The sequence below is a fragment of the Podarcis bocagei genome (assembly GCF_964188305.1).
Source record: "Podarcis bocagei genome assembly, chromosome: 15".
Classification (NCBI taxonomy): domain Eukaryota; kingdom Metazoa; phylum Chordata; class Lepidosauria; order Squamata; family Lacertidae; genus Podarcis; species Podarcis bocagei.
In genome coordinates this window covers 45,064,324-45,087,103 of record NC_138141.1, presented here as the reverse complement: position 1 = coordinate 45,087,103, position 22,780 = coordinate 45,064,324, and the positions used below count along the sequence as shown (strand labels likewise).

The following is a 22,780-nucleotide window of genomic DNA, read 5'->3' as shown; positions in this document are numbered from 1 at the left end:
ACCCCCTCAGAAAGCATTACGACAGCACCTGCTCCCTCCCTTCAACCCCACCCCCAGAGAATCCAGGCTGACAGAGGAGCTCTTAAGTCAGACCAATTTATTACCTGTCAAAACCATGCACCTTCAACTCTGTCCTGATTTCCCAAGACACAGATCTATGCTCACTCCCTGGGCCCCCCACCCACAGGCAAGGGAAGCCTCTCCCGTAGTAGAGGATGAGTTTATCGCACAACCACAAGGGAGGGGGGAAAGTGGCTGGTTTGCTTGCAGGCAGTACCTTCATATGACGAGTCTTCATCAGTGCAGAACGGCACAGGGCTCTTCCTAAAACTGGAACATGGGACACACACACACTCAGTCATTAAGCTCAGTGGGTGTGACACTAGGAGCCAGTCCCTCACTTTCAGCCTAACCTACCTCGCAGGCTGGTTGTGGGGTTTAAATGAAGAGGGGGAGAACCACCTTGAGCTCCTTGGAGAAAAAAGTGTGATAGAAATACAATAAACAAAATAATAAATCAAGATATTATGCAGCCTGTCTCAGGTCAGGTCAGACCATTCTCCAGACAATTCTGCGGACTATTCTATTCCCAACCTAACAATTTGCTTTCCTTTGCCCTGGCTATGGTTTTTCTTTTCCCAGTTCCTGTGTTTCTAAAGACTCCCCCCCCCCCGAGTTTTCAACTTGTCTACTTCCTTGACCCACACCCCCACACATGGCTGACACACCACCTTCGTCTACAGTCACTGCCTCCTGGCTGTTCCGGTTCCAGACTTAAAAATCAAACCATGGGCACAGACTGCTCTTGTGTAGACATTCCAGTAGGCTTCTTTTTTCCTTGGAGGAAACTCCCTCTCCTCCTCCTCTTCCTCCATCTAGGCAAAGGCTGTGCATTAAGGAAGGACGAGAAGACATCACCCAAATTCTACTCCCAGAATGAATTATGCCATCAAGTACATTTGTTCGTGTGAACATCTGCATAATTTATTCTGCTTCCAAGACCTGAACATTCACATGTGTAGGGGCAGAAGCCAAGGAGCATTGCTCCAAAAATAAACAGAGAGCAAAGGACTTTCTTCATCTTCTTGGGGAGGCAGTATAGCTCAGTGAGCTGGAATGAGGGCATCCCTTCATAAACAAAACCCTCCGCATTGTATATTGCACCGCTGATGATGGAACACGGCAATCACTAAAAGTAAGATCCAAGTCTCTCGGTGTAGAAAAGATGGATTCTCCAGACTCTCACACCAGAGCAGCCATAACGGAGCCTAGGAGATTTTATCACAATTCTTCAGTGACAGGAAAAGGAGAAATCCTCACCCCAGCAAGGACCTCGCTTGCCCTTGGCCATCTCTTGGTTGCAAGGCGTCCATACCTTTCCATTGCTGTTAAGTCTCGAGGTCACCAATTTGGCGACGGCTCTCCCTCTCGGTACACAAAAGCCTCTCCGATGTATCTTCCAGGGCAGCCATCTGCCCCTCGAGGGCCGAAAGGCGTGTCCCCTGTGCCTCAAACTCTTTGGCAAGTCGTTCCACATTTGTGGCAAGGCGGTGCAGCCGGGCATCCAAGCATACCGCTGCCACACACCTGCCACTGTAACAGAAAGTGCTTCCACGACCAGGAGGAGTCCCAAGCACAAGCTCAACTTCTCCAGCATCAAAAGCAGCAAGCGGTTTGTCCACAGAGTCTACCATTTCTTCTTTGATCTCCAGAATGCAAGCGGGACGACAGAACAGGGTCAAATGTACTTAGAGCCAAGCCTGCAGCAGCTCAGCCATATTCCAGCTATGATTCCCCTAGTTTTACATGCAAGGTTCCCAAGTTGAAGGAAAAATTAAAAGCTTCCAACCTAAGCTGCCATAATTCTTGTGGGGTAAGAGCAACAGAAGGAGAAAGAGGGAGGAGGAAGCCAACAAGGGCCCCTCAATGAAGCGAAGGACAAATAAGAGACCTGCCACCTCAAAGCTCTATATATTCAAAATCCTTCCTGAACAAGATGTGAAAACAGGGTCCGAAAGGCAGGGAGGAGCAGGATGGAAGTATAAGTAGTCAGAGCCCATTAGGCAAAGCAGAAGACAGGTGGTGGCTACCTGCTGTCAGGTGGATGTTTACAGGGGAGGGAGGGAACCAGGGCAACCACTTTGATTGACCTCAGCCATTGCAATTACTTGATCTCTTTATTGGATATCGGGCTGAAGACAAGAGCCTGTGGAGTCACAGCTGGCACAGTCAAGTCAGAGCAAAATAAGGAGCAAAGGAGCAAGCTACCAAGTCAAAAAGCTGGTCCATCAAAATCAGTACTGTCTACGCTTAAAGATCTTGATCTGAAAATTTAAGAATCTGTCACAGGCACCGCAAAAAAAATACCCATTTTGCAGAAGGAAATTGTGTGATGCTTGAGACCCTACTCCTTCAAAGAGGCAAAACACCTATGCACATCCCAAAACAATTAAGACACAGGAAAATAAAGCATGGGGCACACACACACACACACACCAAAATACTCCATGCCCATCAAAAATCCTCAGTTTTTTAAAAAATTAAAATTGGGAGGACAAAGGGCCTCAGCAGAGGGAGGGGTCTGAAGGCACTGTGGTGCCCACGGGCTTATATCAGGAACCCCAACATGTACAACTCCAGGAATTCAGCAAGTGGTCTTTCCCTGTCCTGCCTGGAAGAGCTAGGATTGAGCCTGGAGCATTCTGCATGTAAAGCAGGGGCTCTACCATTGACCCAAATAACCTATAACTTAACCCAAACAACCTAAACTTTTCCCCAAATAAGCAGATTGGTATGAAGGGTGAGAATACACACAATGCTAAAACAGCATTGACCAGAAATACCTCTTCATCATATTACAAAAACTGAGAAATCTAGGCCCTGCACAGGATAAAATAATAGAAAACAAAAGTGGGGGCTGGAAGCATACCACAGAGTGAATGCTGACAAGACTGCCCACAATATATTAAAAATACACCCTCCAAATCAATATGAATAAGCAAAGAGCCAGCTATGCAAAAGAAGGAGGGGAGCGCTATAACTAAAAATATATGTAGTTGCGCACTGCTCCACTACTCAAAGCAGTCAGGAAGAGGATACTGGCAGAGAGAGAAGACAGAGGCCTATCAAGAAAACTGGAAGCCAATAAGAGTGAATACAGAGGATGAGAGAAAAGGAGGCAAACTCAGGTTTTACCTCTACATATCATTAGGACAACAGCTGACAGAAAGTTGTAAGAGCATCAGAAAAGCCTGGCTGTTGGATCAGGCTGGTGTAACTTGCTTTAAACAGTGGACAGTGAGATGAATGAAGTTGCATTCGGTGGAAACCAAACTGCAGCATAATGGAAGCAGTGCTGATTAGGATGAATGGAAATCACTGCCTTCTTACATCCCTATTTTTAAATAGCCCATTTAAAATATTTCAGTGCTTTTGATTAAGGCAGACTCCAGCAGAGTCACTGGAGCACCTTCACTTCTTTAACACTGGCTGGAGGAAGCTTCCTAATCTGCCCCCCAGGGCAGGAGGCTCCTTTCACATCATTAGGCAGGGCAGCTAATTGCTAATTCATGGAGGGAAAAGACAGCTGGACTAGGGCCAGGAAGTCATTGCTCAGCTCCAACTCACCCTTGACAAACCAGCCATCCAGACTGTGAGTAAGCCACCCAAGCACTGGCAGTGCTTCCGGCTCACTGCTCCTTGCCACATTAGAGGGCACAGTTCTTTTGCCAAGAGGGGAAGCAAGATCTCCTGAAGAACTACACCCAACAAGAGGCAATGGTGAGGCCTCTTCCACACACTCCATGGGCCCAGAGGGATAGTTCCGATCAGGATATGGGGGGGGGGGGGAGATACCACACACACACACACACACACACACACACACACAGCATTATTCTCACGGCTGATCAGATCCCAAGCACCCATAAAGTTAGATAAATGAACAGAGAGAGCAGTGCATAATTCCCAAACACTGGTATAATTCCCAAACAGATGCCTATAGGTAAAGCATTTCCAAATCTTCCAATGGTTTAAAAAAAAGTAATTAGAATCACAGAATTGTAGAGTTTGAAGGTCTCACCCTCTGCAATGCAGGAATCACAGCTAAAGAATCCCTGCCAGATGGCCATTCAACTTTTGTTTAGAAACCTCCAATGAAGGACAGTCCACTCCCTTCCAACAACTTTGTTCATATCCATGCCATTTATTGAAAGCACATGGCTTTCCACCCTGCCCCCAAAATAATTACGGGAACTGTAATTTACCCCTCAGAACTACAATTCCCAGCATGCTTGACCAACTACACTAGTTCCCAGGACTCTTTGAGGGAAGTCCCATGCTTTCAATGTATGGGTGGATGTGGCCTTCCCACAAGCAGGGAGAAAGAGTGAGTTGGGTCTGATCCTAACAAGTTTGTTGCTTGCAGAGATTTTTATAAAAGGGGGGAGGTGGGAGTGACACCTCCACCTGTACTCTGAAGTGACATAGTCCATGCTGGTTCACTACAGAGCTGTCCACTTACTGGAGGATCCCAACCATTCTGTCAATGGGGTCAATAAGATGATGAGATGGAAAAATGACAAAGAGCCCTCTTTCAGGGTGGCTGCCTATGGCCAGGACAAAGGGACGCCTGTTGCCTGCAGTTATGCAGCAGTGCTTCAGTGAGCTGGAAGGTAATGGAGTGGGGTGGGAAGAGGGAGGGAGAGGGGGGAGAAAGAGGGGGGCAGGCATGCCAAACCTTGGGAGGCTGCATTGCCCTCTTGTGCAGAGTATTCCTGCTCCTCCTCCATCCCTCCACACAACAAGTGCCTGTGTCCTCTTCAGAACTGCTTTGTTAGTGGAGGATGGGGTAGGCGGCTGTCATGCTCACGAGTGCTGGACATTGTTTCACAGTGGCTGACCTCATCATCTCAATAAAGGCAGGTGCTGTTCATCATCAGCATACCATGTTCCAGAAAAAAGGAGCAAGAGTTGGGAGGAGACACACCAGAACAACCCAGCACCCCCCAATTTGTAAAGCACACGTTCTGAATGGAAGGTATAATAATAATAATAATAAACTTTTATTTATATCCCGCCTTCCCCAGCCGAAGTCGGGCTCAGGGCGGCTAACATCAAATATATAACATTGGTATAAAATCAAACAATAATTAAATTACCTCCTTGTGAATGCTGCGCTTCTGGACACAGAAGGAAGGAAATTCACATTTCAACTCTGTGTGTGTGTCTAGCTTTTCCTGGGCCCTTTGAGACTCAAGACTCCCAAAAGGATTAAGCATCACTGACCACAAGAAGCTCAGGTGCCACTCACGTGACACCAGGCAGGAACCAATTTTCTATCTCTTTCTCATACAGACACTCTAAATACACAAACACACAAATATTACACAAGAAGCTGCCTTATGCTTTATTGGATCATTGGCCCATCTAGCTCAGTGTTGCCGACACTGGCTGGCAGCAGCTCTCCAGGGTTTTAGGTGGGAATCTCTCCCATCCCTCCCTGGAGAGGCCAGGGATTGAACCTGGTACCTTCTGCAAGCAAAGCAGGTGCTCTTCGACTGAACTATTGGCCCTCCCCCCAATACGTACATACACATCTGCTGCCCACAACAGCAGCCACCCCCTAACAAGAGTTATTATGCTTGCTTACAACTGCTGAGGCAAGAGAAGCATTAGGGAAAACAGAATCCTAAAGCCTGGTGTTCGTTCACTAATCTATTCAATTCACACCCTGCCTTTCTTCCATTTATATAGTGTTTTATAAAAAGTGCAGATAAAGAAAATGTCACCTTTTCCACAATAAAACAGTGTGCAAGGCAACTCACAGAAAACACTAACTTATTAAAATTCACAAGGAGGGAGGGGGGTTACAAAAAATATAAATCAAGGGGGGGAAATCAACAAACATTGCATAAATTCAATCTTACAAATAATATAGGCTTAACACATAACCAGTACTGAACTAAATCAAAATTAACAACCCCAGTAATAAATACATCAAAATAAAGTCTTGCTCCACTATTAAACAAACATAACAGATAAAATAAGAAATTAAACAACAATAACCCATAAAAGCACCAAGGAAAGGGGAGGTGAGGGAGGAGCAATTACAGTGGTGCCTCGCAAGACGAAAAGAGTCCGTTCTGTGATTCTCTTCGTCTAGCGGTTTTTTCGTCTTGCGAAGCAAGCCCATTGAAGGATTAGCGGGTTAGCGCTATTAGCGGCTTATCTGCTGATCGGATCAGCTGATAAGCGGCTTAGTGGCTTAGAAAAAGGGGGGAGGGGAAAAAACCAGCAGGAACTCGCAAGACATTGTCGTCTTGTGAAGCAAGCCCATAGGAAATTTGTTTTGCGAAGCACCTCCAAAACGGAAAACTCTTTCGTCTAGCGAGTTTTCCGTCTTGCGAGGCATTCGTCTTGCGGGGCACCACTGTACATCCTTTTCTTAAAACGTCTCCATAAGCCTTTTGAAATGCTCTGCAGGCACCTAACGTGTTCACCCAACTCCAAATTAATTTGGTTCCCCAGAGCCCTGTGCAGAGAAACAAGCTCAAGCATTAGCAAGACAAGCCCAGCAAGGAACTGGCGGCTCCTTCCAAATGTACTTTTCCCGTGCTGGGATCCCTGAAACACAGAATCAGTGAAAAGCTTGTAGGGAAAGGGTCTAGGGAGAAGGAAGGAGAGGGAGAGCACAGTCTAAAAAGAAAGAGGCTTGGGCTTCACAGCTTTTTCTCCCTCGAGACAGGAGAAAGCCAAGGAGCCCTTTGGGAGCTTAAGTCAACACTCGATTTGTTTCCAGACAACAAGGGCATGTTCATACAAACAATCTGGCTCCATAATGATCTTAACACGACTGACTGGTTCCTTTACAATGCTCCTTATGCTACTCCTTACATGAGCTTACCTGAGGTATGGGAAATCTTAGCAGGGGTAACTGGGGCTCCCATAGCCACAACAAAGCCAAGAGAAAGCTGATGGGGGTTTGACTGACTGGTAGGAAAGGGAAAAGTGGCTTGGAGGGAAGAGGCAGGCCTGCTGCAGACTGTAACCTACCTGCTAAGGGAGAGGCAGGTCACCCCCAAAACATACATTTAAAGCACTTTTATACCACTGATGGTCATGGCATCCCTCAGAGAATGCTGGGAACTGTAGTTTGTTAAGGATGCTGAGAGGTGTCAGGAGACCCTCACAGAGTGACAATCCACAGCACTCTTAGCAAACTACTGCTCCCAGGATTCTTTGGAGGAAGCCATGACTGCTAAAACAGGTGCAAGAGGACTTATAATGAAAATAGGTCCGCAAAAGACACTAGCCCACTACTTGTTTATTTTTTTACTAGCCTGCCTACCTTTCCAAAGCTGTTTACGTCGACCATGTTTGAGAAGAAAAATCAACTTTTTCAAGTTGCTTGGAAGCCATTCCTACCCACCATAGGCCAGCAGGAAAGTACCCATCTACAACTTTAAGCTAAAAGATCCCTTCACAAGATTCTGTAGCGGGGGGGGGGGGATGCAGTTAACTGGAGCCTTGTGGGGAACAGCCAACAAAAATTCTATTACTGACTGAAAGAGAAACTCATGTAAGCCTAACCACCCTACTGAAATGCTTGCTGCTGCATTCTCAACTTTGCACTCACACTTCCGGGATTTGCTTTCAACATCTTCCCTGGTTGATCCATGGTAGTCTCAGAGCTCTGCTGTTGGCTTATTCACCATCCTGGCTTGCATTTCTGCTTCATGAAGGGGAGGAAGCAGGAATCCAGGCCTAATGCCCCAAGAGAGTTGAGCTGCATGTTCTCTTCTCTGTTTTATCTATCTATTTATCCCTATTAGCTCTCAACTTCTGCAAGGAAAATGAAGAAACATAGCAGCTGGATAGACGTTGACATGTAATAACAAGGAGGTGAGCAGCTCGTATATCCAGATCTGTTGGAAGATGTTCTCACAGAGGCACCCTCTTCCGAAAGAACTCCCAGCAGCAGCCAGGCAGGAAGAGCATAGCCATTGGAAGCCGCCCAGAGTGGCTGGGGAGGCCCAGCCAGATGGGCGGGGTATAAATAATAAATTATTATTATTATTATTATTATTGCGGATAGCAGCCACTGACAGCCATCTCCTCCATGTATTTGTCCAATCCTCTTTCAAAGCCATGAGGGATGTGCAATAAATTTCCATACTGTTGAATACCGGTATTGAAATAACATCGTGATAAGTGTTTCAACAAGACAATATACTGTTGAACATCAATCAAGGATCCAGCGGAAATGCAAACAAAGAACTAGAAAGCACTTACCGTATTTTGCGCCCCATAGGACGCTCCGGCCCATAGGACGCACCTAGTTTTTTTGGGGTGGAAATAAAGAAAAAACTTTTATTTCCCCCCCAGGTGCGGGGCTGGAAGAACCAGGTCGGGGAACAGTGGGAAGGCACGCTCTGCCTCCCCGCTGTCCCCCGAGCTTGTGGGGCTGGCGATGGGGAGAAGTGCGCTGATCCCGGGACTGCAGGCAGCTCTGCGCCGCCATCCGGAGCGGGGGGGACTTAGCGCCCCGCTCCCGATGGCCGCGCAGAGCTGCGCTGATCCCGGGACTGCAGGCAGCTCTGCGCCGCCATCGGGAGCGGGGCGGGACTTCGCCCCCCGCCTCCGGTGGCCGCGCAGAGCTGCGCTGATCCCGGGACGGCAGGCAGCTCCGCGCTGCCATCTGGAGCGGGGCGGGACTTAGCGCCCCGCTCCGGATGGCCGCGCAGAGCTGTGCTGAGCCGGGGACTGCAGGCAGCTCTGCGCAACCCTCGGAGCCGGTCTCCCGAGGGTTGCGCAGAGCTTTCTGAAGCCTGGAGAGCGAGAGGGGTCGGTGCGCACCGACCCCTCTCGCTCTCCAGGCTCCAGCGAAAGCCTGCATTCGCCCCATAGGACGCACCCAGATTTCCCCTTCATTTTTGGAGGGGAAAAAGTGCGTCCTATAGGGCGAAAAATACGGTATTTCTTCTTTCTTTTAGAAAAAAAGGGGGGGAGAGTTTTTATTTTTATTTTCTGGTGGTGTTTTATGTTGCTGGTTCACCCTGAATAGCTTTCCTCCATATCAAAAAGGAAGAGTTTTATTTCTTTATTTAAAGGAGACTATCTTTTTGTTTGCTTGCCCTCCCTCCCTTGATAAAAAGGGAAAGATTAGTAGGCTTTGTGGGGGGCCCTTCTGTGGGGGGAGATGGAGGGGAGAAGACTTAGCTGGCTACTTTAGGCTGAAAAGGCAGGTTGGGTACTACATGAGAATTATGGAGAGGGTGTTTTTTGGTAAGCAGCGCAAGCAAATGTGTGTCTATTCACAAGCAAGCCCTACTGAATTCAGTGAGGGGGGCTTACTCCCAGGAAAGTAGAAGTAAGTTTAGTTGAACTCAACGGGGCTTATGCATGCATATATTGCACTTAATCCTCTGAGTGAGGAAGCAGATGCGAATTGACTAGTAAATAACTTAAATAATAATAATAATAATTTATTATTTATACCCCACCCATCTAGTTGAAAATATATTATATGGAAGTTTATTTAATATTTTTATTAAATCTACTACTACTTTACATTTTAAGGCCCTTAACAGGGAGCCTCTTCAAGACCCTCTGCTGCTGCGGGAAGAGTGGCGCTCCCTCCACCACTGTGGGGAGGTACAGTGGGACCCTCTGCCACCGCAGGGAGGCCCAGCAAGGCCCTCCACCGCCATAGATATATACTGTGATATTTAGCTGGTGATATATCATGATGTTGAAAATCAGATATCGCCCAGCCTTAAAAGCCATCCAGGTTGGTGGACATCACCACCATTCGGAGCGAGTTCCAAATTTAACTATGTGCTGTGGGAAGAAGTATTTTCTTTTATCTGTCCTGAATCTTCCAACATAAGCACCCAAAACTGCACCCAGGGTAGAGTGGAGGGCACATATGGCTACCATGATGACCCAAGGCTGCTTGCCCAGCACATGCAGCTATGCCGCAGACACATCTGGCCTCCTCCACTCTGACTGATCTCAGGGAAGGCTTCCTCCCCTCTTAAGGAGACTTCAGAGGCCCTGCCAGCTTCCACTTATGCCTCATATTCTCATAACACTTCCTGCCACCACCTGTGCCATCAGCCCGATTGGCAGCTTACCGGGCATCCAATTTTTAGCAGCCCCAACTGCACGCTTGACTTGAGAGCTGTAAACACCATGTGTTTCCCTTCCGTTTGGAGACAGGCCGAGGGAATGCAATGAGCTTCTCTGTGCCATGCGGCAGACTTAACTCTCGCAGGGGCCTTCAGGGGTTTTGATGAGATTTAAAATGACCCCATTGGTACAAACACACACACAGCACTCAAGCCAGCTCAAAGTCACTAACAGAGGTTTCTGCAAGCAGCCAAGAGAATATGGGTCACCTGCCCATTATGCTTCTCCTAATCCCTCTTCACAGGTACTCTTAAAGTCTTTATTGCTAGTTATAAAAGATCCTTGCCCCACAACTTCTCTCTCTCTCTCTCTCTTATACACATACACATACACCAATAATCCCTCCGTGGGGCAATGCTCACACGGGGCAACTGAGTTCACAGGAAGGATCAACACAGCAACAGCAGGACCACAGTCACCACCCCCATTTTGTAAAGCAGCGATAACAGAACAAAACCTGTAGCAGTAAGTTAAACTTAATGCCTTAAAAGGTAGATTAGCTCAAGCAGAAAAAGATGTACCTTGAAGGTCATTTGCCACAAAGAGAAAAATAAATATTAATGTCTGAATGAACAAGCGATGTCCCCAAATTGCACAAACTGTAGCTGATGTGTAGAACAGAAAGTCCAAACAAACACACGAAATTAATGTTATGTTCTCCACTGCTACCACCACCCTAGGCGCAAAATCAAAACTATAAGCAGGATAGGCACACACCGTCTGGTGGGGAAAGATGAGGCTTAGCCCTCATCTTCTGCCACTAGTATTCTTAAAACACCGATAATTTCATCTGCACAATAACTGTTTCAAATAGAACTAATGTTCCAGGGCCATTTCCCCTTTTGCCTATGAAAACTTTCCTGAAGCATCCTCAGCCTTTAAAATATTTCAGAAGATCCACAAAGTGTGTACACACACACACACACACACACACACACACACACGGTCAAGATTAGAAGCTGGGAAGATCCCAATTTAAACCACAGCCAAATATTTCCTACAGTAGATATGGGTCACAGGATTGTGAACTGAACACTTGAAAAGTACTGTGAAAATGTGTATTATTAAATGATAAATTATTATTTCCTCCCAACCACCATCACCATCCTTTGTGATACAGTACTTGAAGAAAGATACATTTCTCTCCTAACCTATCCCACATTCCTCTAACCACCCAGAAGGGAAATTTTGCTTCTCTGCCCTATAGCACTAATATAAGCACTACATGCCCCTTCCTCTTCCACACAAAATAAGCAACGGGGTCACAACCACAACAGCCAGTCTGTGGCCTGAGTCTATGATCATGATCCTCCTGCTCCAGACACCAATGACAGCACAAATCCCATTAACATAAGAGCATCAGAAGAGGCCCCGGCTGCTGGATCAGGCCAAAGGGGGCCCCTCTAGTCCAGTGGCCAACCAGAGGCCCATTACAGGAAGCCCCAAAACATAACCTGACCACAAGAGCACCTCTCCCCACTTATGCTTTCAGAGGCACAGTGCTTCCAACACTGGGGGCAGAGCAAACCCATCCTGGCTAGTAGCCACTGACAGGCATATCCTTCATGGATTGATCCTATTTCCTTTTTAAAGCCATCCAAGTTGGTGGCCATCAGCACATATTGTGGCAGTGAATTCCATAGTTTAACTATGCAGTGTGAAGCGTGTCCTTACACAGGTACCTGTGTCGGATACACAAGACACGGGATGTTGCCAAGAATGCCCTGGTGTACCACCAGTGTGAGCGCACACACCCTACTTGTGCCCCAAAGTGGGGCAGCTACTTACATCAAAGGCTGCTTGGTGAAGGCCCTCCCCGCTCCTCAGCCAGCAATGGCTCAGCTCACTCAGCTCTAGGATGGGCTGCACTTTCAGGCGTACTGTCTCCCCTGATTGCCGGATCATCTCCACAATCTCATCCCGGGACTTGTTTTCCACGTTGCGCCCATTGATCTCCACCAGCCGGTCGCCTGGCACCAAGCCAAGGGCCAGGTCTTTGGTCCCGGCACCCGGTTCGGCAAAGTGCACTACCCGCCTGTACACCTGCCCGTCAGCAGCCCTGTCCAGCATGGTGGTGCGGCGCAGCGAGAAGCCAAAGTCACCGGTGTTGCGCCGCTGCAGCTCCAGTTGCCTGGGCACGGGGGGCTGAGGGGGGACCACCACGGGGAGCTTCAGCTCAGCGGGGAACCGCTTGCTGACCACCTCGGGCAGCCTGGTCCGTGAGGCAGAAGGGACACGCGGGGGCCCAGGTGGTACAGCTTGCTTGGCCAGCTGCATCTCCAGCGTCCGCATCTCCACCTGCGGGGAAGGGGCAGCCGAGTGCTCGGAAGGGGTGGATGTCTCCGAGGTGCTTTCATCGCGGCTCTTCTGCGAGAAGGAGAACCTCTTGACGATCATCTGCGAGTTCTGCTTGGCCAGAGAGCCGAACTTGGCTGCCCGCTGCAGCACGGACCCCTTGAAGTTGCCGTCATCCACCTTGAGGTCGTCGCTGGAGCTGGCCGTGCTGAGATGACCAGAATCGAGGATCACGCTCCCCCGGTTGCTGTCTGAGTCGATGTCAGTCAGGTGAAGGTCGGAGCCACTGGCCACCTTGATAGGGATGGGGTTGGAGATCTCCAGCCGGTTCTTTGCATCCCTCTTGGAAGAGCGGTTGAGGTTGAAAAAGCCCCGGCGCATACTCATCTCCTCCAAGCTCTTCAGCTCGGCAGCCGACATCCGCTCCTTCTTCTCCTTCTTCTCTTTCTTCTCCCTTCGGGACCCATCTCTGTCCTTTTTCATCAGGTGAAACATGATGGGAGATTAACCCTGGGAGGTGCCCCAGGTTCAACAACAGCCAGGATCTGACAGCCCACGGCTCCAAATTCTTGGTCCTGCCAGCGTCCCTGTGAAAAAACACAAAAATGTGTGTTAAAAACTATATTAAAAGATATTTTTGTGCTATTAACATAGATCTTTTTAGGAGAATATTAAAGCGCACAATGTTCTAAATACATGGATGAAACACACATGGAGCATGAGATACAATTTTGGCAGCTAGGCAAAGCTGTTGATTCAGCTTTGGTATATCATCAGTTGTTACTGTTGTTATTATTGCTACTAAATTTATTAGGCACTGCTCAGCAGCACATCCCAGGGTGGGTAACAACAATTTAAAATTCAGAATTAATTATGTAATCTGTAATTCAGATCACAGACACAGGAACAGAGCGGGCCCTGAAAACACACATCTCAGGTGTTCAAAGATCAGCAGTTGCTGAACATTGTGAAGAAGCCAGCCAGACCTCTGTGAAAGGGGAATTCCACAACTTAGGAGCTGCCAGAGAAAGTCTTCTCCTGGGTCACTAACACCCCTCAAACCTCTGAGTTGATGCTGTCACCCCTCCCTTCCTCTGAAAAGAGTGGTGCTTTGTGCTCAGAACCACCCTGTGGGGTTGGCCAAGACAGTAACTTGCCAAAGGCTGCCCAGAGGGCTTTACAGCTGGCCAAGACTCAATTTCCCTAACCCGTCCAGCATGAACACTCCAGCCATCCTACTACACTGGATGATGCCACACACACTGGTGGGTGTGGGTAGGTGTGTAATATTAAAGAGAACCTACAGTTTAGGGACATGGTTTATAAGCTATTTCAGCAGAACACCATTCCTGGATATTTTAAAAAAAGAGGCTTTCCCCAATTGTCAAGGGTCATTCTGCCCTTATTAAATACCTCTAAAAAGCCAAGAGTGTCTTGTGGGTTTGGGGCTCCCTTCAAAGCAGGCCATTCTCAGGAGTTACCGCATGCTCACAAATCGGCCCTTGTTGAGGAAAAAGAGGCCCTTCTGAGGCCAAGGGAAAGCCCTGCCAGCCTGGGGTTTTCTAGGGGTCAGACGCCTCTGCATTTCTCCGGCAGAGCTTGGGAGCTCCTTTGCCCAAATGCACCCTGAGCCGAAGTGGTCAGGGCTATGGAGACGCTCCCTGCGGGCCATGCCAGCAAGAGACCACTCTAGCTCTACAGCACATGAACTTTTTAGTTGGGGTGGAGTGGGAGGAAGAGAATGGTCACTTCTGTTGCAGCAGCATTTTTGCAGCTATGCAACCTCCTGCTAGGAAGAGGAGACAGAACTAACATCCCACCCCCCTGCTGGTATTCTGGAGAGGAGGAACTGGAAGAAAAAACTGAGGGTTATCCCTGGGTTTTTCCCAGGCCTTCACATCTCTATTCGAGACCAGAGACCCTTAAGAAGAAGCATTTAAGGCAGGATTAAAAGTCTCCTGTGAATCTCATCTATAACCATTCAATTGAATTAAAACCCCAGATCGTTCAAGAGATGCCATGCACGAGGATTTCCATCTCAGAGCTGCACCCCCATGGGTGTAGCCAGGATTTTAGGGGGGGTAGGACTGGGGGGGCAGAACCATGATTGGTCAGTTAAATATTTTTATTGTTTTACTTGATCCAGGGGGGCAACTGCCCCCCTGCTCCCCCTGGCTACGCCCATGGGCACCCCTAAAACTGCATCCACACAACAAGTATAAATTGCTTCTAAACCAACATACAGATAAGGAGTCGCAGACTTGAGAAACTTGGATAAATTATGTTTCGATTTCAATGGTAAGGCTCCAACCCTAAGGTCACAGAAAATACAGTACAGCCAAGTTCCTCACTGTAGCCATTAAAACTAGGGCACAATTGTTACAGGGAAAGAGGAGTGCTGTTTCACTCAGAGTAAACCCACTGAAAAGGGTTGTAGCTCAGTAGCAGAGTACAGGAGGTCCCAGGTCCAGAGCTTGGTAACATCTCCAAGTAGGGCTGGAGAGACAGATCCCTCATATGAGACCCTGGAGAACTGCTGCCAATCAGTGTAAATAATACAGAACTAGATGGACCAAATGGTCTGACTCAGTACAGTATACAGCAGCTTCCTGTGTTTTTATTTAAATCAGCCCTTTATTCAGAACCATGAAGACTAGGATCTGTATTTTCAGGGGAAGGGCTGCAGCTCATGGTGGAATATCTGCTTTGAGTGCAGAAGGTCACAGGTTGGGTAGGGCTGGGAGAGACCGCTTGCCTGAAACCATGGAGAGCCACTGCCAGTCAGGGTAGACAAGACTGAGCTAGGTGGCCCATTGGTCTGACTTGGCTACAAGGCATGTTGCCTGAGGGAAGGTTAAGATGGCACCACCTCCACCCCATTCCACTGGCAGAAGCAGCTGAATCATAGTTCTACACCAGCAATGCAACAGCATCCTCCACCCTCTTGAGTGTATTTTAGCACACAACCTCCAACAGAGGAGTCTGATCAAGGGAGGTTGATGGTGATGATGGTGATCCCTTCCTGCCCCAGGATCTGCTCCTAATGGTAGGGCCGGCTGTGTAAGGCCACCATCAACAAGCACAAGGCTGGGCCAGCAGGCCTTTGATCTAGCCCAGCTTATTGCAAGTTTACTCGCATGTTCCTCCTCTCCCCCACCCCAAAACGCAACATAACAGTTCCAAGGCCTCCTTCCTGGACCCTGGGACCTCCTAACAGCAGGCAGAGCAACCAGCCCGCACATAGCTTGGCACATGCACACAATGTGACCGGCTCGAGAGATAAGGCAGCACCTCACAAACAGGGCTAAATAGAAGGCTGCAGTGCCTTCAAAAAGCCATCTAGTTCGGTTCTGGCTCATCAGCAAAAGCCAAAATCGTCCCTGGAGCAGGCCCCCACCTGGGTTTGACACCCTTGGCTGAGGAAGTGAAAAAAGCAAAGCTAACCCACTGAGAGGCCACCTTCACGAAGTGAAGGGTGCCAGCCCTCCAAGCAGGTGAGAAAAGCTGTACACACTAGTAGCTTTAAAGCAGATTACTGTGACCCTCAAAGAATCCTGGGAACTGTAGTTTCACCCCTCACAGAGCTACACCCTTAAAATCTAGAGTTCCCAAGATTCTTTGGGATGTGCATTAAATGTACTTTAAATTCGTGGTCGGTGCACATTCCTTAACTTGCTGTTATATGCCCAGGCCTGAGGAGCAATACCTGCTCTGGCAAAGCCAGGGAAGCTCCTTGAGAAAATGCTATGCCTGGCTGAGGCTGCAGAGGAGAAAATAAATGGCTGAGACAAGCTCTGCCAGGGAGAGCAGGATAAACCCACATTCCACACACCCCACGGCTAAAACTCGCTTTCCCTGATTCGGGAGTCCAGGTCACACCCACTTGATGAACAAGCATGCAAGGTATGTTATGACGCAGCAGGAGCAGAAGAGGTTAAGTCAGCTCAACGGAGCACAAAGAAAACTCCTAAAACCACAGCTGTATAAAGGTTAACGCTCAGGCAGTATACCAACGTATCACGTCAGATGATGCCCAGAACCTGCCCCACCAAAGAATCACCTGCATGTCTTGCGACAGGGGAGGGAAGAAATGGTTTGGTCAACCCCGCGACTCTGCTGCTCACTTGTCATGATCAGGCTTTTATAAAAGGAGAACCCAACTTGGTTTTCTTTACCTGGCATCGGTTAAGCCCATAAAGTTACATTTCTAACAACTGGTGGATTTTGTTGTATAGATGGGCACAGGGTGTTCTGTAAGACGGCTCAATGTTGCAGCCCAAGTGGGGCCTCACTCACGTGAGCAGCTGCTTCTGTTTAACTGGCCTGCTTGAAAAGTATTTCTATTTATTTATTTATTGGAAAGGAGCTCAAGGTGGTGTACATGGCTCTCCCCCGGCTCATTTAACCCTCACAACCTTGTGAGATAGGCCAGGCTGAGGGAGACAGCAACTGGCCCAGGATCACACCCAGTGGGCTTCAGGGCTGAATAGGGTGATTTGAACTTTAGCCTCCCAGCTCCTCGCCCAGCACTCTAACCACTACACCACTGACCGGTGTAATGCTCTCCAGCTCCCATTGCATTCATACAGACAGGAATCTGACAGAGGAAGGAAGAAACAGGGTTATGTACTCCTCTCTAAACTGTCTGTGTGAACATTACAGAAGCAGGACTCAATTTTCTCCATATGTTTTCTCCGCCTACCCCAGAAAGCATCATTCTTTGCATTTTCAGAAGCCAGAACTAAGCAACTCTAAAATAGCCTCAGTTGCTAAATTGCCAGCTGCCTTAAAACAGCAGGGTAGGATATAAATCAAACTCTTCCAACTCTATGATTCTATGATTCTATAACACAGAAGGTACCTTCTATCAGGTGAGACTGTATAAGGAGCTATGTGCTCTGACTGGCAGCAGCTCTCTGGGATGTCAGGCAGAGAGACAGGGTCTTTTCCATCAGTTGTTACTGGATTGTTATTTTTTAAATCAGAGATGCTACGGACTGAACCTAGAACCTGGTGCATACAAAGCAGGCGTTCTCTCCCACAGCCCCTCCTAAGATAAATAAAGATGAATTACAATAACCTCATGTATATTTGCTGAATGTAACCCTCTTGCATTATTTTATGCATTCCTGTTCATAAAATGCAAACAGCACAGTAGAGGAAGTAAAAAAACACCTTCCAGAATTTCACCGTCCAGAGGCCCATTGTGCTTTGTGCACATGAATGTTATCAGTGTAACTCCTCCATAAAGGGAGGTAGGCATGGGCCTTTTACCGCCTTCCTTGTTGCTACAGACCTTAAATATTTTAAGCATGCATGGAAAAACTGCAAGGAAGTGAAGGCCACAAATTCACACATGCACCTTACAGGTACACTCACCAGGTTTTGCCTTGCAGATGTATAAAACATTATTATTATCAGCAAAAGAGCTCCTTAATACATCACAGGAAAGAGGTGTCATTTTAATTTGTGTAAGCCACTTTGATTCCCAGTCCAGGGAAAAGGTGAGATATAATTAAATAAAATAATAGTAATAAGAATATTAATAACAATAGATGCATATACTCTTCCAAATGTCACCTTTGTCTCGCCTGAAAAGCTCAGATTTTAGAATTTACACTCTGAGAGGATATGGCCATAGTTCAGTGGCAGATCAACTGCTCTGCATGCAGAAGGCTCCTGAAACCACTGCCTGAAACCCAGGAGAGCTGCTGTCAGTCAGTGTGTGAGAGACTGTACTGAGCAAGATGGACCAATAGTCTGCCTTGGTATAAGGCAGCTCCACTGTGAAAGAGGGGCAGTAATGCTTCCCAGACCAGTTGCTGGGAATCACAGTTGGGAGAGAGCACTGCTGTTGTGCTCAGGTCCTGTTTGTGGGCTTCCCATGTGGGCACCTGGCTGGCCACTAAGAGAAGAGGATGCTGGGCTGTATGGGCCACCGGCCTCATCCAGCAGGGCTTTTCATATGCCCCCACGTTCTTCCCATGTGAAGCAGTTGGTAAGATGCTTGGGGTGTCTTCTTCTGGAGTGACAGGTGACACAGCCTAGTCCTTGCAAGGGTGTTGTTAATGCTAATACAAGACAAAGCAAGGCCTGGGAGTCATTTTGGACTCACAGCTGTCCATGGAGGCACAGGTTAATTCTGTGTCCAGGACAGCTGTCTACCAGCTCCACCTGGTGCGCAGGCTAAGACCCTACCTGCCCGCGAACTGTCCTGCCAGAGTGGTGCATGCTCTGGTTATCTCCCGCTTGGACTACTGCAATGCGCTCTACGTGGGGCTACCTTTGAAGGTGACCCGGAAACTGCAATTAACCCAGAATGCGGCAGCTAGACTGGTGACTGGGAGTGGCCGCCGGGACCACATAACACCGGTTCTGAGAGATCTGCATTGGCTCCCAGTACGTTTCTGAGCACAATTCAAAGTGTTGGTGCTGACCTTTAAAGCCCTAAACGGCCTCGGTCCTGTATACCTGAAGGAGCGTCTCCACCCCCATCGTTCAGCCCGGACACTGAGATCCAGCGCCGAGGGCCTTCTGGCGGTTCCCTCATTGCGAGAAGTAAGGTTACAGGGAACCAGGCAGAGGGCCTTCTCGGTAGTGGCGCCTGCCCTGTGGAACGCCCTCCCAGCAGATGTCAAAGCAATAAACAACTATTTTACTTTTAAAAGACAACTGAAGGCAGCCCTCTTTAGGGAAGTTTTTAATGTCTGATGCTGTACTGTTTTTAATATTCAGTTGGAAGCCGTCCAGAGTGGCTGGGGAAACCCAGCCAGATGGGCGGGGTATAAATAATAAATTATTTTTATATTATTATTATTATTTTACTGCCTCCTGTCTTGGACAGAGCAGGGCAAGCCACAGTCAAAGGACCAGCACCAAGCGCAGGTACACTGACGAAAGCTGACATCTGCAATTCCCCTGGAAACTATCCTAATTGCACCTCAAAAACCCTGTCCAGGTTTGGGCTAAATGCCTCACAGCAAACCTTAAGACTCTGATGCTTCCCCAACTGTTGTGCCCACAGACGTGCCAAGCAGCTGCTGTTCTTTAATGGAAGTACCAATAATTGTTATTACAATTTATTACCATCATTATTATTTACTTCATTTCTTGCTCAGTCTTCATCGTAAGGTCCAAAGGTAGGTTACAACAATAGAAACACAAGATTAAAACTCATATAAGACAACTGATGGAAGTTGTACAATGAAGGTGTCAGTGGCAACTCTGTGGGGAGGGAATTCCACAGCTTGTGGGCTGCCACAGAGAGTGCTCTCTCCCACCTGCCCCCCCCCCGAACCTCTGAGAGCAGTGGAAAGAGCAAGAAGCCCCCCCCCCCCGCCAATCTTAACAGCCAAGGGGGTCTGTAAGGAAGCAGTCTTCAAGCTGCAGGGATGCTGGACGGGACAGGACAGGACCACAGGAACTTAGGAAATAGTCTTATGCCGAACCAGAACATTAATCCATTTAACTCAGTATTGTTGACACTGACTGACAGCAGCTCTCTGGGGTTTTACAAAGGGGTTGCTCCCAGCCTTACTGGAGATGCCACCAGATATTGAACCTGAGACTTAATGCATGCAAAGCATATGATCCGCTGTTGAACTACAGCCCCTCCTCTAATACCAGGACAGATGCACAGATCCCCCAGAAAGCCAGGCAACCACAGATTGTGCATACATCAAAGCAAAGCTGCACCCAATTTACAGCTGCTGTTTAGCCAGAAAATATTCACTTGCTGAATGGCTGCTTGGCATACAGCTGTTTTAAGAAACAAAAAATGCAATCCTAGCAAAGAGTTAATGGCAGCCCACCCTGGATACGGGGTGGGGGTGGAGGAAACAACCCTCATTCTTTACATACGTGAGCACACAATAATTCTCCAGCCACCACTATACCCACTACCTAAAAAATACCGCTATGCACACCCAACCACAGATATCCAACCTTTGCAAACCTGGAATGTGACACATATCAGATTGGGGAGAAGTGGTACACTGTAGCCACACACAAAAGCACCACCAAAACCTTGTGGGTGTGACCGACATGCACACACCCTGAACTCTCAAGGTATGGTGTCCACCGTTTCCCTCCTCATATTGTTTCCCTCCTCATATCAGTTTTTTATTATTAATTAGATTTCTTCCCCACCCTTTACTATGCGGTCCTAGGACAGGTTATAGCAGTTAAAAAATATAGTATTAAAACAGATTAGGATCAAAAGAAAAAAGTGGGTCCTAAAATATATATCTCCCAGGTGTCAAAGGCCAGGGTAAAGAGGTGTGTATTAAATGTCCAAGCCGACACATTTAACACGCACAATCTACAATTCTGTGCACGCGAGCAAGACAGCCAAGCCCTTCCCTGTCTGTATCTCACACATCAATACACTTTAAAACCCATGGCTTGCCTTCCAAATCACACCCAAATGGATGTTTACCGTGGACAGAAAAAACATTAGATATTCCCTCTCCATATAACATTCTCATGCACACACACCTACCTTCTCAGGACATGCTCACAACGCAACCTAGGCCAATTCAAAAGCCTGGAAATAGGGACAAAGCGGAAGGATGGAGGCAAGAGAGATTTTTGACACCTCCTTGCTGTGTGAGAGAGACAAAGACTATCACTTTAACACAACACTGAAGGATCTGGCTATTCAAAGAGCACAAGGTTTGGTCACTCCAAGATCATCACACACACACACACACACACACACACCACATTTAAACCCAGGAGGTGCTTTTCACTCGCAAAGAACTGCACATTGCAACTCACCTAGGTCAGTTCAAAGCAGGAGGGAGGAACCACATGTTCGTGTGCATACAAGAAAGGTACATATTTTGACAGGTACAGTACACAGTGAATGCATATTTGAGAGAGACTAGACCATAAACAAACCTCACTCTCATACACACACACACCCTCCATGCATCCTTTCGCACAAACACACCTAGGACCTGCCTCCTGCTCATGCCCAGATGAATGTGTGAATGTGCATATAAAGAACATGTGCACACATGCAAATGAGGGAAAGAAACACAAGGACCGTGACTTCTGCTACCTGTGTTATACCATTCATGCACACATTCCCCAAGACCTGCTTCTCACAGGCAGAGAGGACTATGCACCCAACACACCTAAGCTACTTTATAGGGAGAGGGGGGAAGAGGGGAGCTGAACTCGGGAGGAAGCTATTAGAGAGGCACATCTTTTGCCACAGGTAGCATCAGTATGTGCTGTGTGTGAACACACACACCCTTTGTACAAAAGCACCTTTAAACCCACAACCTGCCTCCTCCCACCTGTGTGGACATGCAATCACACCTGTAGGCAGAGTGACACACACACACCCCTGCAAAAACAGCAACAACCACCACCCCTAGGACATTCCCAAGCATCTTTAAACCCTGGACCCGCTCCTCTCCTAAATTCAGGAATTCCAAAATTCAAGGAGACCTACATTTGCGTGCCTCCGTTTATGGGTATAAAAGAACACACACAAACTCGTGTGTATGGGCTGCACCCAGCCTTATTCCTTGCTGAAATGAAGGACCAACTTAGGCCCATTGAGTGCCTTGCCTCTGAGGAGACTCCGCTGAGCCGACTGAAGTTACTACGGGCACCACGACCAACCCGGGGCCCATTAATCCCGGTGGATTTCCTCGGAGGAGAACCCCGTTGAAGGAGCACCCTGACTAAACGCAGGCCCATGGATCTCAACGGGTCTACTCTGGGATGGCGACCCGTGGGATTCAAGGGGCGCCTCGACTGACACAGGCCCATTCATCCCAACCCAAGAGGGAAAGCCTCCCCTGAGGGAAAGTCAGCCGGATGCAACCCGGAAGGGAACACGCGTTATCCCGCTGCTGCACGCGTCGCTCCCTTCACACGAGCGGCGCTTGCACGGTGCCACACGCCTTCTCCCAACCCCAACCCAAAACATCCACACCGAGGAGGCGGCGGCGGCGCTTCTTCTCATCCTCCTCGCCGCCGTCCGCCCCTCTCCCACAGCGATGGCGGCGTCCCGCTCCGCCTCCATCCTCCGGGGCCCCCCGCCCGGCCCCTCGCCTCCCTCGCTCACCGGGCAGCGCGGCTGGATGGCGAGGCCCGGCCCGGCCTCTCCTTCGGCCCCGGCTGCTCGCTGCCTCCGCCTCCTGCGGCCGCTCCCGGGCCGGCATCGAGCGAGCCCAGCCCGCCAGCAGGAGGAGCAGGAGGGCGGCGGCGGAGGAGGAGAACGGGGCGGGCGCTGAGGAGGAGGAGGAGGAGGAGGAGCGGGAAGAGGCCAGCCTTC

The 22,780-nt window shown here is 48.5% G+C and overlaps 1 protein-coding gene across 11 annotated transcripts in view; it reads right to left on the bottom strand.

Annotated features, from left to right (window-relative positions):
• Positions 1-22,698, bottom strand: part of MYO18A (myosin XVIIIA) — a 145,316-nt gene extending 122,618 nt beyond the window's left edge. For all 11 annotated transcript variants that reach the window (XM_081171931.1, XM_081171932.1, XM_081171924.1 and 8 more), the window contains exons 1-2: positions 22,571-22,698; positions 11,980-13,073 (exon numbers count right to left, since the gene is read on the bottom strand). In XM_081171931.1, the coding sequence (XP_081028057.1) occupies positions 11,980-12,981 (1,002 nt within the window). In that variant the 5' untranslated portion in view covers positions 12,982-13,073; positions 22,571-22,698. The remainder of the gene's footprint in view (positions 1-11,979; positions 13,074-22,570) is intronic.
• Positions 22,699-22,780: the final 82 nt, after the last annotated feature.